This window comes from Zonotrichia albicollis, chromosome 5 (assembly GCF_047830755.1).
Source record: "Zonotrichia albicollis isolate bZonAlb1 chromosome 5, bZonAlb1.hap1, whole genome shotgun sequence".
In the NCBI taxonomy this organism is placed as follows: Eukaryota; Metazoa; Chordata; class Aves; order Passeriformes; family Passerellidae; genus Zonotrichia; species Zonotrichia albicollis.
The window spans coordinates 4144027-4171356 of NC_133823.1; the positions used below are offsets into that span (position 1 = coordinate 4144027).

Here is a 27330-nt window from a genome sequence, read left to right on the forward strand (position 1 = left end):
CAGTGAAAACTACAAATATGACTTTAGAATCTTTTAATAATAAAATCCATGTGCACTCCTAACAATGTTATTTTCACTTCCTCTTCTTGGTTGGAAGAAAATCTAAGTTTTCCAAGCATTTCATCCCTCTGGTTCTCACTAAAATCAATGGAAATCTCTTCCAATCCCACAAAACCTCTATAAAAACTTCCCTCCTCAGCTATTGCAATTGCAGCTGGCACTTGTTAGCTTGGTCTAGAAGCATAAGAAGTTCTTGGAAGTTTATTTTATGGTAATAAAACCAGTTTAGCTATTTAAATGCTGCAAGTAGAGGTCAGCCAAGATGCAGCACGTCCCATCTGTTGTGTTACAGCTACATGCCAACAGAGCTTTCCACGCACACAAGATGGAAACAGGAGCATCTCTGACACACACTGCAAACTAAAATAAGCTTGGGGAGCTCAAGCAGGTGAAGATCCAACTGACCACGGGCAGTGGCTCCAGGATGTTTTTATTTTGCTGCAGCTTTAAAGAAAATATCAGGGAAACATAACTTCAGCCTGCATGAGGTGGGAAATGCTGGTGCTCCCCTAAGGCACAGGAGCCACCGGTTGTCTCACTTGCAAAGAGACTTGATATGTTGGTGTTATTACAAGGGAAGGATTTGATGTAAATGAAGCATTTCAAGCTCTCACCAGAAGGCAATTACATGCACACAACATCCCCTCTGCAAGAAACTGAAGGCAGATTTCGAAGAACACCACAGGAAAGAGCAGCATCCTCTGTGGGAAAAGCTTTGGCCACAGACATGAATTTTGTTATTCCAGAGGTTTCACCACATGTAACACATCATGAGCTGTCTGAAAGACATTTTTTTGCCCTTAATTGTCCGGGATCCACATCCAGAGTTGGAAGGGACCCACAAGGATCATCAAACCCAACCCTTGGCTCAGCACAGACACCCACCAATCCCACCCTGGGCATCCCTGGGAGTGGTGTCCAAACTCTCCTGGAGCTCTGGCAGATTTGGGGCTGTGCCCATTCCCTGGGGAGCCTGGGCAGTGCCAGCACCCTCTGGGGGAAGAACCTTTCCTGATATCCAACATAACTCCCCCTGATGCTCCAGCCCTCCCTGGGGTCCTGTCCCTGTCACAGAGAGCAGAGATTGGAGCTGCAGACGCCGATGGGGTCTCACCCATCTCCTCAGACACAACAGACCAGGTGACAGCAGCTGCTCCTCACCCGGCCTCTCTTCCAGAGCCTTCTCCACCTCCACAGCTCTTCCCCTCGATGATTTCTAACAGCTTTCTACGTTAAATATCAGAAAGCATCCAAGGGAGAGCTGCAAAGAGGGCAGATCCCTACAAAGATCCACAAGGGAGAAAGGGATCCTCAGTCAATGCATCCCATGTACTTTGCCAGATTCCTCTACTTCGGTATGACAATAAACTAAAATTCTAAAATTCCATCTCCTTACTGTGCTGTCCCAGGGGGTACAGACAATAGCCATCTAAAAGGTTACGGGCAAAATTTGGGCAAAATTAACTTTGTCTTGTATGTTAGCAAGGTTCTAGCTATTTAAAATTATTTCTGGAAGTCTACTATGTTTACTTTTACTGGCTTAAATATAGTAAAGAGTAGGCTGCACCTAATGGTTTCTAAATGCTCAAAGTTTTGGGCTCACTTGTATTTAGATTACTATTTTAAGTGACATGCAAATAACAAGTCAACCAAAAGTCAAAAGATATGATGGATAAAATGCAGAAATTGGAACAAGGAGTCTGAAAATCTCACTGATAGAAATCACAATGATCAGATCCTTTTTCTCCATCTGCCACAGGTTCACTAATAGGATATTGCCTACAAAGTGGAGATCATATTAATGATTAAATTAAAAAAGCATTCTGAGTTAAAAAAAAAACAAAAACAACAAATCAACAAAACAAAAACAAAACCCCAAAAACAAACCAAACCAAACAAAAAACCCAACCAATTAACCAAACGAAAAAGCCCCCAAAAAAACCCAAAAAAAACCGCCCCAAAAAAATCCCAGAAGAAAACACTCCAAACCCCCCAAACTGATTCAAGACAGACATTTGGTTCTCTGGAGCACAAAAAAGTGTTTGAGGCAAGAAGCATCTCCCAAAGAGAACCTGAGCTGTTGTAGTTCCAACTTCAGTCAAGGCCTGGATTTAGTCCTGGTTGATGAACACTGACATTGTGTCTGTGAAGACGGATGAAGATTTATCATTTTATCCCAAGTAAACATCTTGTTTTACATGTTCACCAACAGCGTGCAAAATGCCAGCCATTTGGGTCAAATATTAAAAAAAAAGGAAGGAATAAAAATTGCTATTCTGCTTTGAAGCTGTTGGAAAGAATTCTCCTCTACAAAAGAAAAGACTTTATGAAAGCAGGTAACAACAAAGAATGGGATTGGACTCAGCAAAAACACTGGGGGAAGGATCTTTTTGTGTTTCTAACTGTGATGCATAAAAATGATGAATCATTCTGGTGATTGCTACCAATTTTGGGTATGTTTGGGTAACACCTCATTCATTTGCAAATCAGGAAATTTCAAAAATGGGGACAGAAATGCAAGTTCCTCAGCAGAATTCTGAGTTTTATTAGAAATAAGACTAAAATAAAAGATGGATTATGGCCATGATAAGGATGAGAAAGGAGGTAACTTTTGCAGCAAAAGGCAAAGACAGAAAGCTGTAAGGTAAGACCAAGGTAAAACTGCACTTGCCCATTTGCTCTGCAGAGCTCCTGCTGCTGCCTGGCTTTGTGCCATCTCATTCTCTGGGCACATTTCAGGTGGGAAAACTGCTATCAGCGACTTTCAGCAATGAAAATATATGGTGTGACTCAGGACTGCCTCTCTAATGCAAAAAGGGATGGAAAAGGGGGAAAAAAAGGATAGATTTTTACCTGGGGTGGAAGGGGGAAATAATGAATACTAGAATATTATAGTACATTTGAAAGATTCATTAACCTCAATTTTTAATTGAGCAGACAGTAAATAAAGGACTGACTGGAAATAATCAGATTAAATTAATGATTTATGGTCTTAAAGCTTTTATCTGTTAGGCTTTTGAAAATCATCTGTCAGAAATGAGTGTAATTAATACTTACATTGATGTAGAACCTTCTGTATAATGCTGCCAGTGATCTGTTCCTCCTATTTATTTATTTACCAGGATCCATTGAAATGGGCAGAGACTACAGGAATACTGAGATATTTGTGTGCAAGCCAAGGTACAAAATTTCATCTGCTCTTGCATAGACTAGGAGTGTGAAGTGTTGCAGCTTCCTGTTTGTGTTATTTAAGTGTTTTACTTTCTTTAAACCAGTGGGTGTTATGATAATTCAGTGATTAGCTGGAATACCATGCATGATTAGAGTTTAATATTAATAGTGTAAGATTGCATTGCAATATATAATATTGTGTGTATATATATATATATATATATGTATATATGTATGTATGTATGTATGCATGTATAATATATATAATACTGTATTATAATTAATATAGTACAATATTGTAAGAACTGTGGTCAGTAGCAGCTATTCCTCTCTACACTTCAATTTTTAGAATATAAACCAACAAAACCACCAAACTCTTTTGTTCAAAGGGATGTTCTTTGACACTGTTGTCACCTGAGGGGGGTCCCACAAAGCCTCAGGGATTTTCCTCTCCTGAATAAACTCCACAACTATATTAGGATCCCAATAAGAATAATAATCCCTGTGAGGACTGAGTCAAATAAAGGATCATTATTGCTTCTTTCTTATTTCCCCCCTCCTATTTAAAAATCTTTGTTTTATTGTTAATACACAATGCTGAATGCCTCCATGTTCCTTCTGACACTGCAGCAAGAACAATTCCTGTAACACAAAAGTACCCATGGCACTTTCAGTCATGTCACAAAAGTGGTTTCAGACCTTATGGCTGCTCTTACCTGTTTCCATGGCCATGATAAATCCCAATCTTGATATTTCCAAATGCCCTGATGCTCTGGACAGCGCAAATTGTGTTTTGGGAAGGCAACAGCTCATGTGCTGCATGCTCTGCATAGCTACAATCAAAACTGTCCTTATTTCATTACAACTAAAAGAAAACCTGGAGCCCATTGATGGGTGCCACAAAGGGAAGGAATATGAAATTATAGACTAGCAGGGGACAGCAGCACCTCTATTTCTGGCTCTGTGATAAAAAGTTCTCACTACAAAGCAGTGGCTCTGTCACCCAGCTATAGTGACCCCATGATTAGGGAGATTCAGTTACTCATCCTTCACAAGCAAGACCTGAATCCTCCAAACCTTTGGGCTGCAGGAAGTGCAGCTCTTGATAAAATCTGGACTTTTTCTCCCCCCTCTATCTCGTGCTTTTTCAAGCATAACATATTGTAAGGAGATTAAGGCTTACAGAGCCACTTCTCCCCAACTTTTGAAGTCTTGGGAGCACTTCAGGATCATGAAAACAGGAGTTTTATAACCTGTGTACTGGGAAACTAAACTTACTGTCGAGATTATGCTTTCATGCTAAAATCCTTTTTAAAGCTACTTAAAAGTTCCTTAAGAAGTTGTCCTCAGGCTGAAGTTGCTGCTGCCTGCTCTGAGGCCATAAGAAAAACTTTCTGGGACTTTGAAGAAAATCCACTTAATTGTTTTATTTGATTTTCAGAAGGCCAAGCCTGGAAATAAAGCAGTGAAACCAATGATTTTTTCAGGCTAAGCGATGGAGTCAGTCCTCCTTTATTGCCATCAATATTTCATAAAATATTTTCTAGTGAAGTCTGATCCACACACTTGTTCAAATGTTATTCTAGAAGAATAGTGAGGTGGTTTGTTTTATCTTTGAAAATTTCATTAAGGTAAGAAAATAATTTTTAAACAACAGGGAGTTTTGTTATTAGGCTTCTGGTATTTTACTCAGTAATATCTAGATATTTTCTGAATGAGTTTGCTGCTCTTTTATTTCATGAGGCTTTCCAACACGTCTTCTCCTTCACAACTGAGCACAACTTTTCACCTCGGATAATTCTGACTAAGAATACTTTCTTTCTGGATCCATATCTATGTGGCATGATGAATTTTCTTCTTGAATCCATGGGCTGTCAATAAGTTAAAAAAATATATATGAGAAAAAAAAAAAAATCTAGCCCCACATGTGCTTGACATCCAGCAGCAGCACTGCAAGCAGGTATGAATAAATTCACTGAAAATTCACCCTCAAACCTGTTCTTACCCCAGGAGCTCTCCCAGATCACAATTTCTCACAGCCTGCTCTGTGTCCATCCATATCATCATCCTGATTTCTCCTAAAATTTCCCTCATGCAATTCCGTAGCAAAAGCTTCCAGCAAGAGATGAATATTTTGTCCAAATAACAACTGTCCTGGGGGAAACAAAGACATGGTTTATCTGACTCCACTGCTTATCTTCAGGATCTGCTTTGACAGAAAAAGAGTTTAAAGCTGCCCAGGCCTCTCCAGGCTGAGAATATTGGTGTCAAAACACAACAACAACAACAGTTACTGAGCCAATCAAAATGGCCAAAGGTGCTTTTTATTCCTGAAAACACCTGGAATTCTAGGAAAGCACGCAAAAGAAGCAATGTGGGAAATGCCTAGGACTGGTTTACCATAAACACATTGCTTGTTAGCATCCACCCAATGGGATAGAGAGGAAAAAAACAGGGTAAAATCCACTCTGACCCACACATTGCACCAGCTGACACAACAGAGACACTCCAGTGCAATTCCAGTATCCCTTGATGCTGGGATTTAGATGCATATTTTGGTCTGGATTAATAAATTAACAAATCAATTTTATTACTCAATGGGCTCTATTTGAGTATTTGACACATGTATTTTGCTTGCAAAATCTTTTTACATCAAAACTGCTGCAACTTTTGTTCAAGATCATGACATTTCTAGATAAAGGATTGCAATTTCTTCTTCTGCATCAGTTCAAAACTCCATCATTTAACATGCTGTTCTGTGCTCAAATCTTTGATATTTTCTCTGGATATCTACTCATTTTTTGAGCAGGTCTGAATGCACTCCAATATTTCTGACTCACTATTTCCTTGTAAATGATATTTTTTCAGTTTCCTCAGAAGTACTTACAGTTTTTACTGAACTTTCTGACTTTTTATGTAGTTCTCCCCTTCAATTTCTGCCCTGAAATGGCTCAATTGTTAATGACATATTCCCTTTCTCTACAGTAATTAGAGCTATTTCTTTAATTTCCTATTTTGTTGTTACTTTGGAAAAACATTTTAGATTCCTGCATTTCACCCTTTCATTCCCCACCATTCCCATTATTTCTCTTACACTTTGTGCTCTAGGACAGGCTATTTAATTAAGCTCTTACAGTGTAAGATGCTCATGTAAAAGCACAGTACTAATAATTAATGATTGAAATGTAACCCTGCTAATTAATATATCACAGAACAAAGGCCAAGATGCTAAACTTTTTACAGAATAATAAAATGTTAAACTGTCTTCAGCAGCAAAAATTGATCCAACACGCAGGTTTGAGGAGACACATTGAGGTACTCATTTTAAAAAGGCACAAGAAAAAAAAGAAAACATCAGTTCTGGTTAGGGCACAAATAAAACACTGTACCAAACAGGATATGAGAATAAAAAATAAAGAATGAGGTCAATTAGATGGGGCTGTGTAGAAAAAAATCCTTTCAGAACATCCAGCATGCCAGATGTTGTACTGCACCATGGTCTACTAAAGTTACAAATTCAAACAACTGGTTTGGAGGAGCTAAATCCTTAATTTATGCAACCAGTTCATTAACAAAAGTACCAAGTGCTCTTGATTGTATTATTAACAAGTTATAAATCACAGAGACTGGGGTGTGATCAGATTGTAGGCACAAATGGATACTAGAGCTTGTAGGAGTCCTGTTATTTTGGGAAAATATGAATCACACAGCACAGAGCATGATCAGACTGAAGTGAGTCCCCTGCTCAGAGGGTGTTATTCACTACAAGAACATTTTTTAAATATTACTGATTAAAAAGGGAGTAATTTAATTTTATCTATTTCAAAGAGGCCTAAAATAAGCACTGTTGAAAGTTAATTATCAAAAAACAAAATCAGGTAACTGGAAAATATTGGGAAATTATTACCAATAAATTTTGCTGCAAGGAGATAGCTAAGTATTTCTCATGAAAATAAGTAACAGAGAACAGATAGAAATGTAAGAAGATTACAGAAAAAATGTGAAGAAGTGGCTGCATCACGTTTTTGTTGATAGGAAATCCTCCAGCATTTTTTCCAATGAATAAAACCACATGATAAATCATTTGTTAACAAATAATGACCTCCAGGAAATCAGATAACAGAACCGGCCCAGCACTGGCTTTATGTTTAGAGACCCAAAGCTAAAAATGCTTTCAAGTTGGCATGGGGGATTCTGCAGAAATTTCCCAGTTTTGTATTTTTTCAAATTTAATTTTTAATCTTGTAGTCTCCTGGGAAGGGAGAAAACCATCACCATTACCCACAAGTTCTCAACTTCATGTAGCACTTGATTCTTATTTACATTACAGAAATATGTGTGAACAAATAAAATTATCCTTCAATCCTTTTGGTGTTGCTGTGAAATGTAAGAGTGCAGCAGTCTAAGAAAAAAGGGACAAATGAATAGAAAATGATTATTCAAGGGAATGCTCATAGTCTCACTGCCTCTGGTGTGATTGACAGCTTACTCAGGTGTTGATAGGTAGGAAGAAATTTTGGGGACAGAGTTATATTGCCAAAGCAGCCATGAGATAAGGAAGCTCCTCCCCCTTCCAGCCATCCCGGGTTCCTTGGTTTCACTGGAAATCTTCCAATGATTTCCAACTGTCCCAGTTGTTTCATTTCCCCCTGTTTCTGTGTCAGCAATGCAGTTCAGAGATCACAGGCTCTGCCACTGCTCCCTCACCAAGCCTGGGGGATGGAGCCTCACATCCTGAAGGCAGAGCTGGCTTCTGGACAAAACCAGTGCTGACCATGAGTATTTACCTCCTTCAATACTCACTGAGTATTTACCTCCTTCAATACTCACTATTTACCTCCTTTAATGCTCACTGAGTATTTACCTCCTTTAATGCTCACTGAGTATTTACCTCCTTCAATACTCACTATTTACCTCCTTCAATACTCACTGAGTATTTACCTCCTTTAATGCTCACTGAGTATTTACCTCCTTCAATGCTCACTGAGTATTTACCTCCTTTAATACTCACTGAGTATTTACCTCCTTTAATGCTCACTGAGTATTTACCTCCTTCAATACTCACTATTTACCTCCTTCAATACTCACTGAGTATTTACCTCCTTCAATACTCACTGAGTATTTACCTCCTTTAATGCTCACTGAGTATTTACCTCCTTCAATACTCACTATTTACCTCCTTCAATACTCACTGAGTATTTACCTCCTTTAATGCTCACTGAGTATTTACCTCCTTTAAGAACCTCCCTTCTCCAGAGACAGGACCACCAGAAGCTCTAAAAGCCACAAAGCATCAGCTGTTTCTGTGTCTCACCTTGTCTAAGGGGCTTTGACTCCATTTCAGCATTAATTGAGACCCCAGAAGATGAAGCTGGCATGGATCCCAGTGGAATACCAATATCCAGTGGTTAAAGTCAGTAAAAAAAGTAGGATAAAGAGTTCACCCACTACCAGAAAGTTTTATCCTGAAAGAATTGCAACTTATTTTGCCTCAAAGGCATTTACCCCTCCAAGAAGGAGAAAAAGACGTAAGATCTGGCTGCAGGAAGAACTCAGAAACTTCACTCCAAGAGTCCAAACTTCTCATTGTCTCACTGCAAATAAGTGGATTGTGGCTTTAGCTATGTCAGTGCACTCCTGGTGTTTACCAGGAATTAGGAACATCTGCTGCACACACAGGGAAGAAAGGTCTGGGGTGGAAATTAAAACTGAGCAAATGAAACACCAGGACACAAAGGTAGCTCACAGCTTTAATTTCAAATAAAATCTCTCAACTTGAATGAAGAGCTTGAATTAAACTAATCTATGACCTTCTTAACACTCCTTGATTAGAAGCAAGGATTACCACTTCCTAAATTGTACTTCTTATCTAGCTTAAATGTCAGCTAAAAGAAAAAAGCAGAATAAAAGCTGATCAGTCTGTAAGAGTAAACCCAGGGATGTACACATTTTTCAGGATGCAAGTTGGAAGCAGAAACTATGACAGAATATTGACACTTTTTCTCCATCATCAGAAGCCAACAGCTAGGTGTGTACTCTGATGAAGCAGCCGTGTGCACTTAAACAAAGAACAGAACATGTCAAGAATGTGGGAAAACTTCAGCAGGAACAGTCTTTGTTCCTTGAACTGAAGTTGCAGAAATAAATGAGCCAATTTTTTTTGCTTAGGCTTCTTCCTCGGGGTTCTGTCTGTCTTGAATTAAAATCTGTCGGCTCATGGATTGATACAATATTTACAGAAGCACAAAGAAAACAGTGCCAGCATTCCTTGTGAAGGCCACCAGGGCCTCCTGGAAGGTGAACTCCCAGCACTGCATGGACCTCAGGTGCATTGCAGAGTTACACAGATGATCCCCACTCCCTAGGAAAAAGTCCAGTTTTGCATTTCTTATCAAGCAAATACTCTTTGAGCTTCTCTGAGAGTTACTTGTGGAAAGAAAAAAAAAAATACTGTTTGGATATTAGTTCTGTAAATTGAGATTAAAGGCACTGTCCATCACCAGAGTAAAACCTTCCACAATTTTGCTCCTTTTCTCTCATTACCAACTGAGCTAAGAAGGAGTCACTGAGCAGGCCCAGCTGCTTATTTTGTGTGCATTGCTGACACAATGGGTTTTTCTCCTCTCCTGTCTTCAGCATGCAAACCTGTTTCCACATTTATGATGGGAAAGATTCCAATCAGTCTGAATTAGGGAGCTCCAAATAATTCAATTCTTAGAAAATGAAAGGCAATTTGAATTGTGTCTCATAAAGAAGTTCAAACTCTTTCTCTTCTTCTTCTTTTTTTTTTTTTTTTTGTAAAATTAAAAACCCCAAGCCCCTAACTGCCCAAAAGTAACCCCATTATCCTCTTCAAAGTGGCAATTACATGGAGAAAATTAATAAAGGCTCCTGCAAACTTAATGGATAGAGAGACTACATAACCAAAACCAGAATGGTGCTGTTAGATTTCATCTGCTATAAATTACCACCCAACTTTATGATATTATTGATGTGCTTTTACTATATCTACTTTAAATCCCCACAAACCATTGCCTAACTCAGTTCTTCTGCTGGCCAGGGGTTCTTACAAGTCAACTTTGATTATTTGTTGTGTTTCCAGAAATCTTTTAATTTTGTATGAGTTGAAACTGACAGATCCATGTGGGCTCCACAAAATTCTCCATAAAATCAATTCATGCAAAAGTGGTAAGGGACTTTTGAAAAGCTGATTTTTAAGTGCTTTAAATATGGTGCTTCATGAGTTCATACTGAAAAAGAAAACACCCCTTCATTCAAGTTTTGTTGGAAATAAGAAAAAAGCAACTGAGTTAAACTCTTGTAAATGTTCACTGACCACCAAAAAGCTGAAGTATTTCCATAAAAGTATTAAAATTCCTCAAAGTGAAACAACTACTAGAAATATCTTTTTATACCCATCCTTTTGAGAATGGGAAGTCTGATCCAATCCACTATAATTTGAATTCCAGCTGAACAGACGGCTACCATGGCTCTTAAGAATTTAATGGATGCTGAATTTCATCTACCAGGAAAACCTGTTAGATTTAATAATTTAATTTTCCAAGAAACAGTCCAGGGGATGACCATTAAACCAAAGAACCTCTAGTAAAGAGAACAATGAAAATTAATTAATTAGCCTCCTTACAGTGCTTTGATAGATGCATTGAACGAATCTGAGCTGATTTATCAGTCAGGTGCCTTTGTGTGGTAGATATTAGAATTATCTGTCATTAACCTTATGCTACTAATGAAGGTGCTTGGGTAGAAAAGTTAAATGGTCCCCAGGTCACATCTGAAGTTGGCATTACAACTCAGGAATTTACCTTCAGTCATTGGAAATAATTTCTTAAAAAACATGAAGGAATTAATGAGGTAAAGATCATGACCGGGAAAGGCACCATCATTTCTCTAACCTCAGTTTCAGAAGGCAGAAAAAAAATTGAGAAATGGCTGTGAAAAAAACATTGCAAGGAAAAGAGTTACCCATCCAAGCCTGAACTGGTACCATCCAAATTCTGTTTTATTATATTATAATGATTTATCCCCAGAATCTGTCTGACAATTTGATTTATTTTGTATGATTTACATTATAGTTAAGTGACACCTCACTCTGTTTCCAACAAAACCCATAGACAAATCTAGTTGTCAGTGAATGTCTCGAAAATGACAATCCATCTTTGTTGTTATTAATGTTATGGTAAGAGGTAGGGAAGGGAAAATATCATATAATGAAAATGGCTTTTGAGAGAAGATTTAAATATTCTGCAATATGGACTATAAAAGAAACTTAACCTCCTTAAGGCTCAAGCTGACAAAATATATTTTTTAAAATGTATTGGCTATGCAGAGGAAATTCTGCCATTTGTATTCAACAAATATCAAGAAGTACAATTTTTCCTCCCTCAGGATGAAAAAATGCAGGTTTCACATAAAGAAATACTAAAACACGTATTATTTTTTCCTGACCTTTTGACAGGCTGAACATTGAGCTTGGTAGGACATCCAAAAGATTCAGATTCAGATTTCAAAATTAATGATTAATACTACGGAATTTTCACAGCATTGAAGTGGCAGCGCCAAATTCCTCTACCACGAGCGAGTGCAACTCCACGCGTTTCAGCAGAGCTGTGTTTGCACATCTCAGCAAGCAGTTCTGGCCCCGTGCCTGGGAAAGCATCTCACATTTCACAGTCACTTGATTATGGCTCATCTTCAAACCACACTTTACTATTTGCAAGATACTTGACCCACAAAACCAGAGAAGTCCATCTGCTAAGGTTCCATTGTGCATCAGTAAGTAAAAAATGATGAAACTATTTGAAGTGCAAAAGTCTAGTATAAAAGGGACATAAATATATTCCAAATACGTATTTGCTTCTGCAGACTGATGAACTTGAAATTTGGGGTTAAAAATTTCACTTGCGCTAGAAATTTGTTTTTCAAGATGCTTTTTACCTGAATCAGAAATAGCTCTTACTACTAAAAGGGCAAGATGCACCTAAAGGAACCCATCTTGGAAAAAAATAAGAATGCACCCACAAGTCAGTACCAGCTGTCACAGATATACAGGATTCAATTAAGAATCTGCTTTCAATAGTCTGAAACAGCCTAAATGGAATAAAAATATTAGGTATTAGCCCTGAGACATCTATTGATACCAACATTGTTGTTTTTTGTGGAGTACAACTTTAACACATGTCAAAAATCATTAACCAATCTCCAGTTTGGTCTAAAATAAATATCTAATGTAATATTAGCTTTGTAAAACCAAGACTAAATAATTGAAACAGTGCATTATTTTTTGTTTCATAGAATCACAGAATGCCCTGGGGTTGGAAGGGACTTAAAATTCCATCCAGTCCCATCCCTGCCATGGGCTGGGACACCTTCCAGTAGCCCAGGTTGCTCCAAACCATGTCCAGCCTGGTCTTGGATATTTCCAGGGATGGAGCAGCTTTTATGGGGGCAGCAGGGTCTCACCATGACCACAGTAAAGAATTTCTTCCTAAGAATAAACCTAAATTCCCCCTCTGACAGTTTAACAGCATTACAGCTCTTTCTTCATCCCATTAAAGGTGTGGGTTTTTCTGGCAGGGAGTTTTTGGCTCTTTTTTTTTTTAACTACACCCCTAAAAGGTATTTTTCCTCCTTTTATGCCATTACCTCTTATAATATTTTTAAAATATCCACTTAGCTATTTTTAACTTTTTTTAATAATGCTATTAAACCTGTCATTGCAGCACTTTTCTGCAAATCTGTGGAGGATGTGAGTGCTATAACACTAACCCCACATATGTTCACTGCACATAAGCCTACAACTCCACTGCCACTATAATATAACTATGAACAAACATTGTGGAGGGGTTTTCCATTTGTTTGGGGTTTATTTCTGCTCTTTATACACCTACCAGCTATTTCTTTTTTTTCATTGCCACAGCTCCAGTCACAAGGAGGCAGCAATAAATCTTTGCATCTACACAGGGGCTGGCAGGGAAGGTTGCTGACAGCCCTGTGATCCTCTTGCAGGCAACAGCAATAAACCTCACTGGATTCACCATTAAACCTCACTGGATTCAGCATTAAACAGAAATTTCAGACCACCAAGACCTTCCTTTAGGCACCTACAAGTTAAGTGTTTTAGCAAACACCTGATTTCCAGGGCAGAATGAGGTACACGGCAAGAATGAGATGCTGCAGAACATTTGAACACACATCTACTGTAAAAAGACATCCAGGCACTTTTTTATCAGGGAAATATCCAGATTTAGTCAACATTAACCAAGGAATCCTTTATTCATTGCCTTAGCTCAGGTTCTACAGAATTAGGATGAGTCTTGTTTTAACAGAAGACATTGAGATGTGTAGCTCAGTACCTGTCAGGTCAGTAGCTCCCTAATTGCATTTCCCTTTGCTAAATAGCAGATTGTGTGACAAGAAAATATGTTGCAAAGGGGGCTACAAAGCCTTCAAAACATTGCTAGTGCAGAAAAATGCCACACAATGTTATGGAGCAAATCACCGAGTTATATTTTTCTTTAAAAACACAAGCACTTTTCATAGTTCTTGACCTGCTGGAGGGCAAACCAAAATGAACATTATCATAATTTTATTAGATGCCCATTCCATGAGTATCCAAGGTTTCAATCATTATACTTTATACTCCTCATGGTAGAATAAAGCTATTTCAATGTCATCCCTGAAGACTTGTAATTATCACTGGTTGACTTTACAGTGTGTTTTTTCAGAAATAGAAGATACTATAAATATATATATATATATGAACTACAGACTTTTCAAGACCATGTATGTTCTTAAGGCTGTGCCTTCTCTGTAGGTCCTTTTCCCAATTTCACTTCAGACTGACAATTAAGTCTAGAGCAGTCCTTGGCCAGGACCAGATTGTGAAGCACTGATTTGACTTTTTACTTAATAGACATTCAGCTCAATCGTACTATTAGTGAAGCTGAATTGAAATTTAATTCTTGCTGCTCCTGTCTTTTGACAAAGTGCTGCAAACACCATTTCTAACATGCTCAGTTGCTTTAATGAACCACTAAAACACAGCACGTTCCTCTGCCCCTCATCCAAACATTTCCGGGGCCAACACCAGTGTAAAGTTTACCAAAACTCCTGAAATAAGACCTCTAACATTTCTCCCAGTCTGTAACTTTTCCTGCCTCTCCTGAAGGTGCCAGAGGAAACCTGGCTGTGTCAATAATGTCACTTACTGTAACCCCTCTGGTTGCCCTGGATGGCTCAGCCCCTGCCAGGGGGCTCAGGGACCCTGGCACAGAGCCCAAGACATCCGTGCCTTTGATTTTGACCCATAGAAAAAAATTACCAACCTTATACGAAGAATTACAAGGCACAAAAGTTTAAATAGAATGATAGTTAGTTTGTCACAAGGTGAAAAGTAGAATTTTGGAGTTTTTAGAATGGGGGCTCAAAGTCCCAAGATAAAGGAATTTGGGTGTGTTTTGTCCTTCTGTCTCCTTCTTCTAGCCTCCATCTTCTAAGTGATGGTGGCACTTTTGGATTAGTTTAAAGTACGAATCCACTGTCTAACATTTAAGTGATAGGTATCGAGAAATTATTGTAAATTATAAACATGTAGTTCTTAGTATAAAAAATAACACTGCCTCTGAAGGCAGTCAGAGTATCTCAACCCAACCTGCCAGACAAACCTCGGCAGGTCAGAGAAAAAAATATTATAGATAACGGAAAAATAAACAACCTTTAATGTAGCCATGACGTTTTCTGAAAAATCCCTTTGCTAGGATTTTTTTTCTCCTGAGAAGCCTCAGAGGAAAAGAAAAACAATAATTATCTGCTGCGGAATGCAACAGGTGCAGCTTTGATTGGTCCATGTTGGTTGTTTCTAATTAATGGCCAATCACAGTCACTCTGAGAGCCACGAGCTTTTGTTATCATTCTTTTCTATTCCTTTCAAGCCTTCTGATGAAATCTTTTCTTCTATTCTTTTAGTATAGTTTTAATATTTTATATATATATCATAGAATAATAAATCAGCCTTCTGAAACATGGAATCAAGATTCTCGTCTCTGCGGGGAGAGGGAAGTGAACTTCTCCACATTTGAAAACCAAACCAAAAAAAATCCTAACTCCTTCTTCAGTTGCCAGGCTGAGAAGAAAACTCTCTGACACACGTCAAGGTGAGCCAAAGCCACAAAGACACCGAGCACTCACCTCCACCAGCTTGTTGGCGTGCTCACGGAAGACCTGAGCGTATTCCTTCACTTCCTTCTCGTTGCCGCTTTTGGCGGCCTCGATGAGAACCAGCAGAGGGACGTTGGTCTCCAGGAATGAGTCTGAGATGTGATCCATCACTGCCTTCCGGAGCTGGGACAAAGCACAGCACAGCAGTAAATAAATGACATTTATCAGCACACATTCCCACTTTTCATAGTGAAGCACTGATGTGCTTCGTCTCACGGTGTTATGTGGGAATTTGGATTCTTTTGCTTTCTTTTCTTCGATATTTGCAGCAAGCAAAATTAAAAACTTGAGGGCCCAGGCTCTGCAAAGCCCTCCTGGGATTTGTGCTGACATACAGCTAATCCTGCTGGCCTGAATGGATCTGTACAGAATGATGGCGATAACTCATGTAAGACACAGCAAATTGATGAGAATTGAAAGCTCCACACTACTTGAAAAAACAGTTCAGCTCACCAAAAAGGCAAATATGGATTAAGGAGCTTAACTCCAAGCAACCATTAAAAAATATTAGCCTGAATATTTCTAAGCCTTCTCTAATTCCTCCAGTGAATAGTATTCCATGCAATAATTAATATTTTGTGTAGCAGATGCCTTGTGCTTTGTATTCCCATTTGAATAGCTCCAAGAAGTATAAACAGAAAACCTTTTTAGCATTTTCCAGGCAGATTAGAAAACATATTCCAATTTATTCTAAAGGAAGAAAGAAACACTTTACAAGTTACTGAAGATTTAACACCTGTTAGTCCATATAAACAACTATTAGAAGCAATATTACTGTAAGAATGATGTCACTAACTTCTTTTCCACCTTGCTAATGACCACTAATTAATGTCAAACTTCTCCAAAATTTGAAAGACAGCCAGAAAAATGACTGAAATCTTAAATAATTCTTCCTGGAAGCTTAATTGCTCAGCGGGATTGTGGCTCAGAAACATCTTGATTATGTTTTCTCCAGCTTTTGGGTTGTTAAGAATGAAAAACTGTGGACTCAAACAGAAGCTGGGAGCTATTCAGCCTGGAGGCTTGGGTACCCATTAGTCTCCTTAAATCATGCATTTTTAGTTGGATGAAGCACCCAGAGAGGTAATTTTCTCTATTCTGAGCCCAGACAAGAAAGCTTTAGCTAGACAAGGTGCCATCAAAACACCCAATCACACCGAAAACCGGCCTATTGTCAGACATTGCAAACACACAATCCAAGATGCATTTGCTGTTTGATGACAGCAATTCTCAGCTCTATTTGAATAAGGAGAAAGCTAACTTTGAATATTTTTCTTTCATTCCCTGAGTGGTGCAGTAAAAACAAGCAAAGCAAAATAGCATATATGTGCTTGTAGGAGGCACTCATTTTATTTCCATCACAACTGAAGCAGTTAACGTATTAAGCAGTTCTCAATTCTCCTAAAAAATTAATTCGACTGAGATTCAACCTGGAAAGTTTGTTTTTTTTTTTCACTTTCACAATGATTAAAGGCACTCAGAATAGCAAACTCAGTAACACATACAAACAGGGGGAGGAAAGAAGACAAAAAGAAGAAAAGAATCATCTATCAGAGACCTGCCAACAGTTTGGAAGCTGGTGTGTGTTTGCTACCACCTATTCCATTTCCATCTTGTACTCTTTATTTTTTCCCCCATCAATCTGCTGCTCTCCACTTGCTGACTCTTATTTTATTCTTACATTAAAAGCTCTTTCAGACCATGCTTTGGGTCTGTTTGCACAGCATCTCACACAATGGGACCCCAATCCATGAATAGTTTTCACAGGTATCATCTCAATATAAATAACAATATTGTTCCAAATACATCAAAACATCGCAAGAAAAAAGAAGAAAAGATGTTCTAAGATGCTGAGTGTCAGAGAATAGTGCAGCAGCACAGCACCCTGCATTCTATGGTTGATAGATTTCCAGTCAGTATTTATAAAAATATTTTAATTTAAGAATTCAGACACACGGTGGGATTCTTGGGGTTGCTGTGTGAAGGACAACAAGAAGTTGGACACTGTAATCCTTGTGGGTCCCTTCCAACTCAGGATATTCTGTGATTTCCTATTAAATCAGGAGTTTCACCTACAGCCAGCATTAAGGGAGAAATACTGCTGGAAAATGTGCATCATGAATTTGCATAAATCTCCTCTGCAGAGATCCATTTCCCAGGGCTTGCTGGCAAACTCCAGATCAGATGCCTGATTTGTGTACCCACAGTTAGACTTTGATGCCCATTGTATCAAAAAAGGCCAAATGGTAGCACTTCCAAAGGAGCACACCAAGCTTTTAAAAATCCAAGGTGGCTTCCAGCTCATTCTCAGTGAAACATCCCTAAAAAATTCCACTTGCTCAGGCTCAGGATGTGCCAGTGAAAACCACTGCCCGCTGCACTAAAAAGACTTTACTTTAAATGCTAAATGAGCACCAAACCTTTCCTATTTTGTCCTGCCATGAGGAGGGATCTGTTCCAAAGCCTTGTATTTATTCAATGAACAAGAATTCAATTTTTAATCCAAGGTAATGTGCTGTTATGGATCAGGTTATAACAATATGCCCCATGGAATTGTAACAGCGGTCTCAGGATGTTCAAGTAAGCAGCTTATTTTCATCACTGTTAAATATCTTCAGCTTACAACCACATACCAGAAATCAATATAAAGGACAGCAAGAGCATCAGCTAACCAGCAATTTGGGGTTTACCATAGTAAATATAAGTAGAGCTCTTTCTGAATCAAAAGGAATGAATAAAATGGATATCTGGTTTCTAATGGTAACTGTGTGTTGTACTCTGAGGTTCATAACTGCAGCAGCTGAAAAAAAAAGAATCTGAATTCTGACTGTCACAGGTTTAATAAATACAAAATTAATACATTCTATTTTTCTTCTGCTGTGTTAATCATAGATGTCAGAAGAACATTTCTGGCCCCTCTTGTAAACAGGCACTATAATTTCTTCAGGAATTTGTTATCTGAGTTTTAGGACGTCCTTGCATTGAAGTTGAAAGGTAGAGTTAACAGGTTTTCTGTACGTAGGAGACCACAAATTTTGCCATCCTTCACCACAAGCTGTAAGGAAGGACTTGACAAAATCATTTGTTCAATGTGACAGCAGTATGAAGGCAAGACATTCATCCTAGAGCTCAAATGGATACATGACAAGGTAATATTAATGGCACAAGACAAGACATTTAGAAGTACTGGCTCACCATTGCCAGTCCATTTGATCCAATTAGGGCTATTCATCAAGGCAAATAACTGCTGGGAAAGCAGGGCTGGGTGTTCCTGTGCACACTGCAACAAAGTGCAGCCTAAGGGATGCCTTGTGCACCCAGAGACTTCAGCTTCACCCAGGCAGTGTCAGCTCAGAAGGGAACGGGAGAAGCTGTGACTTGAATCTGAAAGCAGCAAAAGCCTGTCATGTTTTATTCCAAAAGCAGCACCAGGGCTTTGCTCATGCACCTGTATTAACAAATGCCTCTGCAATGCCTTAATTTATGCTGAGTTCTGATGTAAATATTATGACACACACTATTACTTGTAAGACAACGCTTTAGGTTTTTTCCCCCCACAGGATTTTTAATTTAGAGATTAATTCAAAGCACAAATTCCACCACGTGAAACTCCATTTATTAGAGGAGGAAGCATGTTAAATTAAGGTCTTGCTTAATTCATTTTGTCAGAGAGAAAATTTTATTGATGCACATAAAGCTAACAGATAAATAAATTTGCCACATCAACAAAAAGTATAGAAGGAAAACATCAAGACCTGGAAATATTTCTGAAAGCATGAATGGTGCACAGGCAGATTTTATGCCTTTCCAGTTCAGTCAATTCCATCAGTTTATGGTGCACAGTCAAGTTGCTGTTTTTGATAGCATCATGCTCTACTGTTCTAAGCACTGTTTAGGGCACTTTTATCATTGTCAGTTCACAGCCATAATCGAGCTCAAAGAGGTTAAATGCCCACCAAAACGATGTTTTCCATGGCTATATAACAATTTTAGAACCAAAATGTCTCAGTGCTACTTACAGTCTAGCAGAGAATTAAATGTCTAATCCTGCCACAGGAAGGTAAAGCCACAGCAGGAGATTAATGACTCCAACAGATTGTTAAACTTTATAAAGCCTGGCAGTGCAGAGCTGCCTGTAACAAAAGTTTACCAAGGAGCACCTTATTCACCATTTTCCATTTAATGGGTGTTGCAACCCAGCTCCAGTTTGCACCTGCAGAGAGCTCCCCAACAGGCATCAATTCAGTAGAAAGGGATGAAAATAAAGCCTTCTCCACTGCAGCTAAGGTGTGTCACTATATGAATATGAATCCCAATATAACCAGTTAGATGGTGCCTAGGCCAGTTCTGACCTTCGCTGCTGGGCCACAGGCAGCTCTGCGGTGTTATACCTCAAAGATACCTTGGCTGGCGGCAGAGTGCAGCGGGGCACAAGACAGGACTCCGTTCTCCTCAGGGGAGAGCTTCTGGCGATGGTGAAGAAAAGAAGGGAGCGGATTCTGCTAGAAGGTAGCCAGATGTTTATTCCATGAGCACAGATATGTCTGCACTGGGCTACTGCTGATAACAGAATGGGACCGCATGGTCTCATTCACATTTTAAGCTCAGGACAGGGGAAGGGGAGGGGACAGGTGAGTCACCAACCAGGTGAAGGGGCAGGGTCTCCAGGTACTAGGGTCACCTATCACACGACGCCTTGCTGGTATGTTAGCCTGATTGACAGGGCACACTCAGCGAGGGGCGAGGGGGAAGGGAGAAGGTAAAACAGGATATTGCAACACACCACAACATGTCACCTCCAATATGCTGTGAAATTGAGTTCTGGAGAATAAGGCAGTGACCATTAGAGGCTGCTGCAGCTTGGTGCTAAAGAGAAAAGTCTCAGTCAATTCTGCAGAGTGTGTCACAAAGGATGTGACCAAAGAATGGTAACTTGGGGGATGGGGACAGCAACACCACCAGTTCTGTCTTGGCAGATTAAACAGCAAAAAACCTGATATTTAGAACATGTATCACACTTGGATACTCAAACTACAGATCTATGGAATATATTAAAATTAAGATTTGAGCCAGAGATAAATCAGGAAGAAACACTGTTATAAAGACAGGTAATTCTTACTAGAATGATGAAATGGGCTGGATCTCAAAGCCCATCCAGTTCCAACCTCTCTGCCATGGGCAGGGACACCTTCCACTGTTCCAGGGTGCTCCAAGCCCTGTCCAGCCTGGCCTTGGGCATTCCAGGGATCCAGGGGCAGCCACAGCTGCTCTGGGCACTGTGCCAGGGCCTCACCACCCTCACAGGAAACAATTTTTTCCCAAAATCTAATCTTAACCTGCTCTCTTTTAGTTTGAACTTCTCAATATATTTTCCATGTGTGAGCTTTCCTCTCTCTACAGATAAGCAGCCATAATCAGGAAAAGATTTGGGGTGAATTTGCAAACAGGAAGAAAGTTGAAGTGACAATTTTTGACCAATAATTTGGAAGAGTATAAGAAGCACACACAAAGAACATTCCTCCTAGGCATGGGCCACTACAAAGGATTCCTCAAAATGGTTCATGGCCCAAAGCATGGAAGGACCCAGTTACCAAGTGCTAAGGTAATTAATCCCCATTTATTTAAATTTGTTTGTTTGCTGGGGGTTTTTTTTGAGAGCCTAAGGTGGGTGGTTTATCAATTTTCATGACAGAAAAATTTTATACTGCCTTTTCAAAAAAATATTTTTCAGCAAGGGCAGGCTCAGGCTTGCTAGCAATATTAGTGCCGTTACATAAAAGCAGAGAAAAAAAAATATGTTTGGGGGAATGATAACCACATACCCCCAAACCTGTGAGGATTATCAGGGTATGAACTCTGTCTTTCATGTCTGGATAGAACAACAAAGACCCAACTCTAATGGCAGCGCTGGCATTCCATTAAATATTTATTATTTCTAAATATAAAGAATTATACAGGGGATTAACAGGTAGAGGACAGGACAGAGATCCCCATCAAAAATGTGGGAAAATCAGAGATACAGGTAGGAACTGAGCAGACAGTGCAAAGCATTAGGGAAGTCAAAATAACCCAGAAATGAAAAGACAGTGATTAACTTTTGCATTCTCCGTGACCTGAGAGGGGAGAATTGTGATAAAGTGAATGTGGGAGGATGAAATTGCAGAACAGGAAATTGCATGTAGGAACAAAGAAGGGGGGAAAAAAACCCTATAGGTTATGCCAGAAAAGAAAAAAGGGATAAGACTTTGAAAAATAACCTTGTGAAAACTGAAGAGGACTGAAAAGTATCGAAAACATCACCAAAACTGCAAATCTAAAGGGTCTGATGTAAAAGAGGTGGGACAAAGAAGAGGGTAATGAGGATGAACAGAGATAATGGATTAAAAATGCAAAGATTAAAGTAAAAACCACAATCTATTGTGTAGTTTCATTTACAAATCTCAGGCCCTGTTGAAATGACACTTAAATGAAGTAGAGCTTTGGAGCTTTATGGGTTTTTTTAATCAAATACATTATATAAATAAATAAAATGGCAGAAAAGCTGGTTTGGGGAGATTAAACAGCTATTTGGTCAAGATGAGGAAATTTTCTAGGATGACTCTTAATGAAGTTATGCTCACTGTGAGCAGTCAGATCCAGTAAGCCTCACAGGTTTAGTACAATAAATGTCACACGTGTCACACTTGCAGTGCCACCTAACCCAGCTGGCACAGGAAATATTGTCTTCGGCTTCTCCAAGACCTGGACACTGAGCCCAGTGGAAGCTGTGGCAGCTCTTGGGTAGACCTGTCTGTGGAAGTGCCAGACAATGGCTGAAACAAGATTAAAAATTGATTGTGTGCTGCAAAAATGGATTTCTCATCATCCTGTCCAAGAGTCACTCAAAGTCACCAGTGGATCCTGCCCCATGGACAGAGATGATTGATATCTGATACTATCAATTATCACCCATGCCTTTCAAAATGCCCCTCCAGCAGTGAGATCAGTCTGGGGTTTGTTCTTGGTTGGTTTTTTTTTGTCTTTTTTATCATTTCACTTATCCTTTGTTTTCTTCTCCTTTGCAGTAATTTTTACACAGTAAGAATTGCAAACAAACCTTTTAGATCTGGCTGCCTAATTACAAGTAGAACATAACAGTAAAGATATTTCATAACACTTAGAGTTAGTGAACAAAATTAATGTCAATTAAGAAACAAATGCAATATTGAAATACCACCTGGCAATTAAACTCCATGTGCTTTGCCACTACTCCTAAGCCATTAGGAAGATGGAATTAGAGAAGTCTTTGGAAAAGAATTATGTTTTCCTCCATGTTTACAGCACTCCCTACCTCATGCTACTGCACCAACATTTGCAGCTATTGTTATGAACCCAAACTTCTGTAAGTGCCTTTAGCTGATGTGACTACAGGTCATTCCTGAGATGATACTACAGAACAGTGAAAGCTTCTTCGTGTAAAACTATTATCAACAGAAGTCACTTGAAATACATTTCTGGTGGAGTTTTTGCCCTTTTTTTTGGTCTAGTTTGTGGATATTTTTATTTATAATGTAGCAACATTACACACTTCCATTGAGCTTCTCCCACGTTTACAGTGGGTTTTTATCAAAAAGTATTTAAAAAGCTCCACACTCATTCCTCTGCAGTGATTACAGAGGTAGGCATCTTCTAAGCACAAAGATTTGTTGGAATATCTGAGGTTTTATGAGGGCTCAGTATTTGAGGAATAATACACAAATTATGTCCAGTAATCTCTTCCAGTGCAATAGAGCTGTCACTGAGTTCTGCCTCCTAATTCTTCTCCAGGCTCTTTGAAAGGCCAACCCTCTGCTCACTTAAAGTGACTTCAGTTAAAAAAAAAAAAAATCAATCAAGTCCCTATTTCAAAAAGCAAAAGCACCCATGGTTACTACATTGAAGCTTTTGCATGAAAAAAAAAAAATCCATCATGAATATTATGTTGCAGCTCAAAATTTCCTTTGTTTGATGAAACTGTTACACACTGCAGCCTTACCCAAAACCACCAGATATGGGCATGGTTTCCTGAAATATGGCACCATATGTGCATCAGTAAACATTATGTGTAGAGTAAATTAAACCAAGCCTTATAATTAGGCAGTAAGGAAATTACTGCAGACCTGAAAGAGTAAATCAGCAGTATTAAAGCACTCTCCATTTCCTCTGGAGCACTTCAGAGCACCATAAAAACCTCAATGTCACAGTGATAAACACCTAGAAGTGCATTTTGAGGGAGACAAAGACACCAACATCCTTATTAATTGTAATTCAAATAACAGGGCATTTTCCTTTAATTCTTTAGATCTTAATTCTTTCCTTAATTCTTTAGTTTGAAAATTTTACTAAAAGTCATTTCCTGAAGTACATACATCACTTTTTTCTTTGAAATGGGAGCAGACAAAAAGTGGAAGCATTGATCAGCATGCCAGGGGCTCCCAGCTCTTTCAGACCACGTTGGTGACATTCAGAGTCCCTAATCCTGGGCCATAAATTCAGTGGAAGCTGTAGGAGCAGAGGACTTGGGGCATTGCTGCCTCTGCCTTCTAAGCCAGCATCACACCAGATCCAGCCTAACACCTTTGTACCTAGAAAACAACTACAAATCTAGAAAAGGACTACAAACAATGCAGTGCACCGCTATTAAATGAATACAAGGCATAAACATGTAGTCCTGGCACAGAAATAAATCTGTATTAGCATTTAATACAGATTTGGGAAGCCAGCTTCCACATTTCCATATTCAAGAGCACTGGAGTCACTGCAGGTGAAAATCAAACCTGTTGAGCAACAAGGGAAAGGTGCTGGGTTTCTCACAAGCAAGAGCTGATGCCACAGGTGGCCTTAAGTTCAAAGAGGTTTAGATTAATTTGTGGCTGGCTCCCTTTAAAAAATGCCAGCATTTTGTCCAGATGCATTTTCATGCAACAGAATGGGGCAATCTCAGCACTAACACTGCACTTCCCCTTGGAAACAGCCAAAAACTCCTCCTTGGTAATACAGCACAGACTCCTGTGGATCGTCTGGTTAAGGGTGACCTTGCTTCAACCCTGCTTTTGAAAATAAATCTTAATAAACATTCCTGCCAGACTAAATTCTGAAGTTACAGCCTCCTTGGATATTCTGCTGCTACTTCACACTTGCATGAAATTCTGCATTTTCAGAGCACTGCAGCAACTCTTACAAACTCTCAGTGTTATGTGAGCTAGGGAAGGTCTGTGACTATTTCATTCTCTGTTTTCTTCCCTTATTCAAATTATACAGATATTGATTTTTTTTTAAAGCCCCCTTCAGGATTTATAACTTTACCCAATGTCCTTTTGTTTGCAACAAAGGGCACATCAGAGAAGGAGAACAGAGTTCCCCAGCCCCCCAGAAATGCAGATTGCTGCAATATTGACTGGCTCTATGGACAGCTGGAAAGTCAAAGCACTCCTCACACAAACCCACATTTTGGGTCCCTCAATATGAAATCAGATTGTTCATGGCTCCCTATGCATTAAAGAGCTTTTACAAGACACATCCTGGAAGTGTGTCACCCTCCATCCAAGTGTGTCACCATCCAAGTCACCCTCCAGAGATGAAATCTCCAGTGACTGTCAGGGAGGCTGAGGGAAAACCACTTCTCTATATCTCCAGCTGATTTCTATAACTGACATCAGCTGGTGAGAATGTTCAGGGTTCTCTCTTTCCTCTTCCCCCTGGCCCCTCAGTACGAGTTTTTTATTTATTTGGGTGTGCTCTTCATTGTCTTTGGGAAGCTGAAAGAAGTTTGTTGTATTTGTAATAAATTGTATTTGTGTATGTAAGTTGTAAACTTAATGTATATTAAGTTTGATTAGAATTGGCTTCCCTGTTTTCCACTAAAGTTTGGGTGTTTTTTTTTCTTTTTGAGCCATTATGCTTCCCTTGGGCTTGTATCTTAATATTCAGATGTGAACCTCCTAAGGCTGGTACAACACAGAATACCTCAAGTGAGGCAGCTCCACCTTCAGAAGAAACTTTATTTTCGGAGCTTCAGATCATTCTTCTAAAACTGGACAGGAAGTCTTGCTTATCCTCACAGTCAGTTAATCATGATTTAGAGCACCAAGATTTAATTTCCAGGTGCTGCTGGCCCTTCCTACAGCGTTTGAAGTCATCTGGTCTGGGTGTGAGACAGCTTTGCTGCAATAACAGGATGATAAGATTTCCTCTTTTCTGTCTTTTCCTCAAAGCATTTACATTCTATAAAGAGACAAACTATGTATATCTTTGAGTAGAGAGATTTAATCCACAGGCTGAAAACTTATATAAGTGTCTATCTATAATATAATTGACATTGTATGGGTTAGCTGTGATAAAATCTGTTCCAACAGAACGCATTCTTTCAGTTTTAGGTGTCCCATCAGTGTAATTCCATGAGTTAATATTCATGCTTTTTATACCGAGAGTCCTCCTGGAGTCTACACCAATTTTTGGCAGGCTTCAAAGTGCTAAACTTTTTTTTTTTTACCCTAAATAGCATTCATAAGCAGTGATACAAATTAATCTACGTGGAAGTGAGTAACAGAAAGAGCAAACTGAGACACTGCTGCTCAAGGAACAAAGATGATAAATAAGCCTAAGAACATGCTGAAGCCTGGGATCTAGTTCAAACTGGAGTAACCCATATTAAATAAAGGACAGAAAATTGCAGGTCCTTTCAGAGGCCTATGAAGTTGATAAAAGCTGAGTATAATCAAGATGTTGTCCCCAAGGTCTTTGTTTTACCAAATTTGCACAAATAAATTACAGGAGGTATTTGTCTCATCAAACTTTAGGTTTTTGCAAGGTTGACCTGCAGCTTAATCCAGCTACTGAAACAGTATTATCTAATTAAGAGTATTTAGTGATCATTGTGGGTGCCTTCAAACTCAGGATATTCTGTGACTAAAAGGTAATATAATAACTGTAGATTGAAGGGAGGAATGTTAGAGAATATGGCTGATAACAGGCTGAGGAAAATCATGCCCAGAGTCCACCAAGTGTCTTACAAAGGAATTTGCCAGAGCCCATCTTAGCACAGGGGAATGCAAATGACTGATCAAATATAGATAAGGGTCATGTGAAGGGATGTACTTACTGCATTATACATAAAGAATTCATTAGAGGTGTAAAAAGGGCAAATATGACCTGGATTTTATTTTTTTTTTTAACTTTGGCTTCTGCAGAGTGTGTGCCTGGTAGAAAGACAGCACAGCATGGTCACTATTAATATTAATTCATGCTTAAATGGCCAAAACTGATCCTGAGTACCCCAAAGTACACTGATAGTGGCTGTTGGAAAAAACAACACAGAAAAGAAGCAATCAAAATCCTAACCCACCAGAAAGAGAGAAAACTCACCTAAACCAAATCAGAAATCTTGGAAAAACTTCTCTTACAGCTATCAGCCTACCAAGGAGTTCTCATTAAATCAGCAGTAACAAGGGCAAACCCCAGATTCACCCAAAATCTTTGTGGGAAATCATATGGAAAAACAAGCTCTGTGCCACTGTGGAAATCACATCAGGGGTTTATTTATGAATAGTAACCTGCCATGGTCATACAATACCAATGTTAGTGCCATACCAGATAGCAGAGGAGGGCAGAACCATACTCTGGGCTTTACATTCTGGGCTGGTGTTCTGATGGAATGATGCTCATCACAGAAAATCTGCCTTTTTTCATTTTTCAACCACATATTAATCAGTTGGCCAATTTTAAATTTACCTAACAGACAGAAAATGTCTTTAAGATGATGAATAGCTGGAGTTTGATGGAAAATTGTCTGGGTAGGAGAAGAGTGATCCAAATCAGCGTCCTGTGGAGGGAAATTTGTTTTGT

At 39.1% G+C, this 27330-nt stretch overlaps 1 protein-coding gene across 7 annotated transcripts in view; it reads right to left on the reverse strand.

Moving 5' to 3' along the window:
* The window catches only part of CTNNA2 (catenin alpha 2), a 494680-nt gene that overhangs the window by 88598 nt on the left and 378752 nt on the right, over positions 1–27330 (reverse strand). For all 7 annotated transcript variants that reach the window (XM_074540544.1, XM_074540542.1, XM_074540543.1 and 4 more), the window contains one exon: positions 15439–15591. In XM_074540544.1, coding sequence (XP_074396645.1) covers positions 15439–15591 — 153 coding nt within the window. The remainder of the gene's footprint in view (positions 1–15438; positions 15592–27330) is intronic.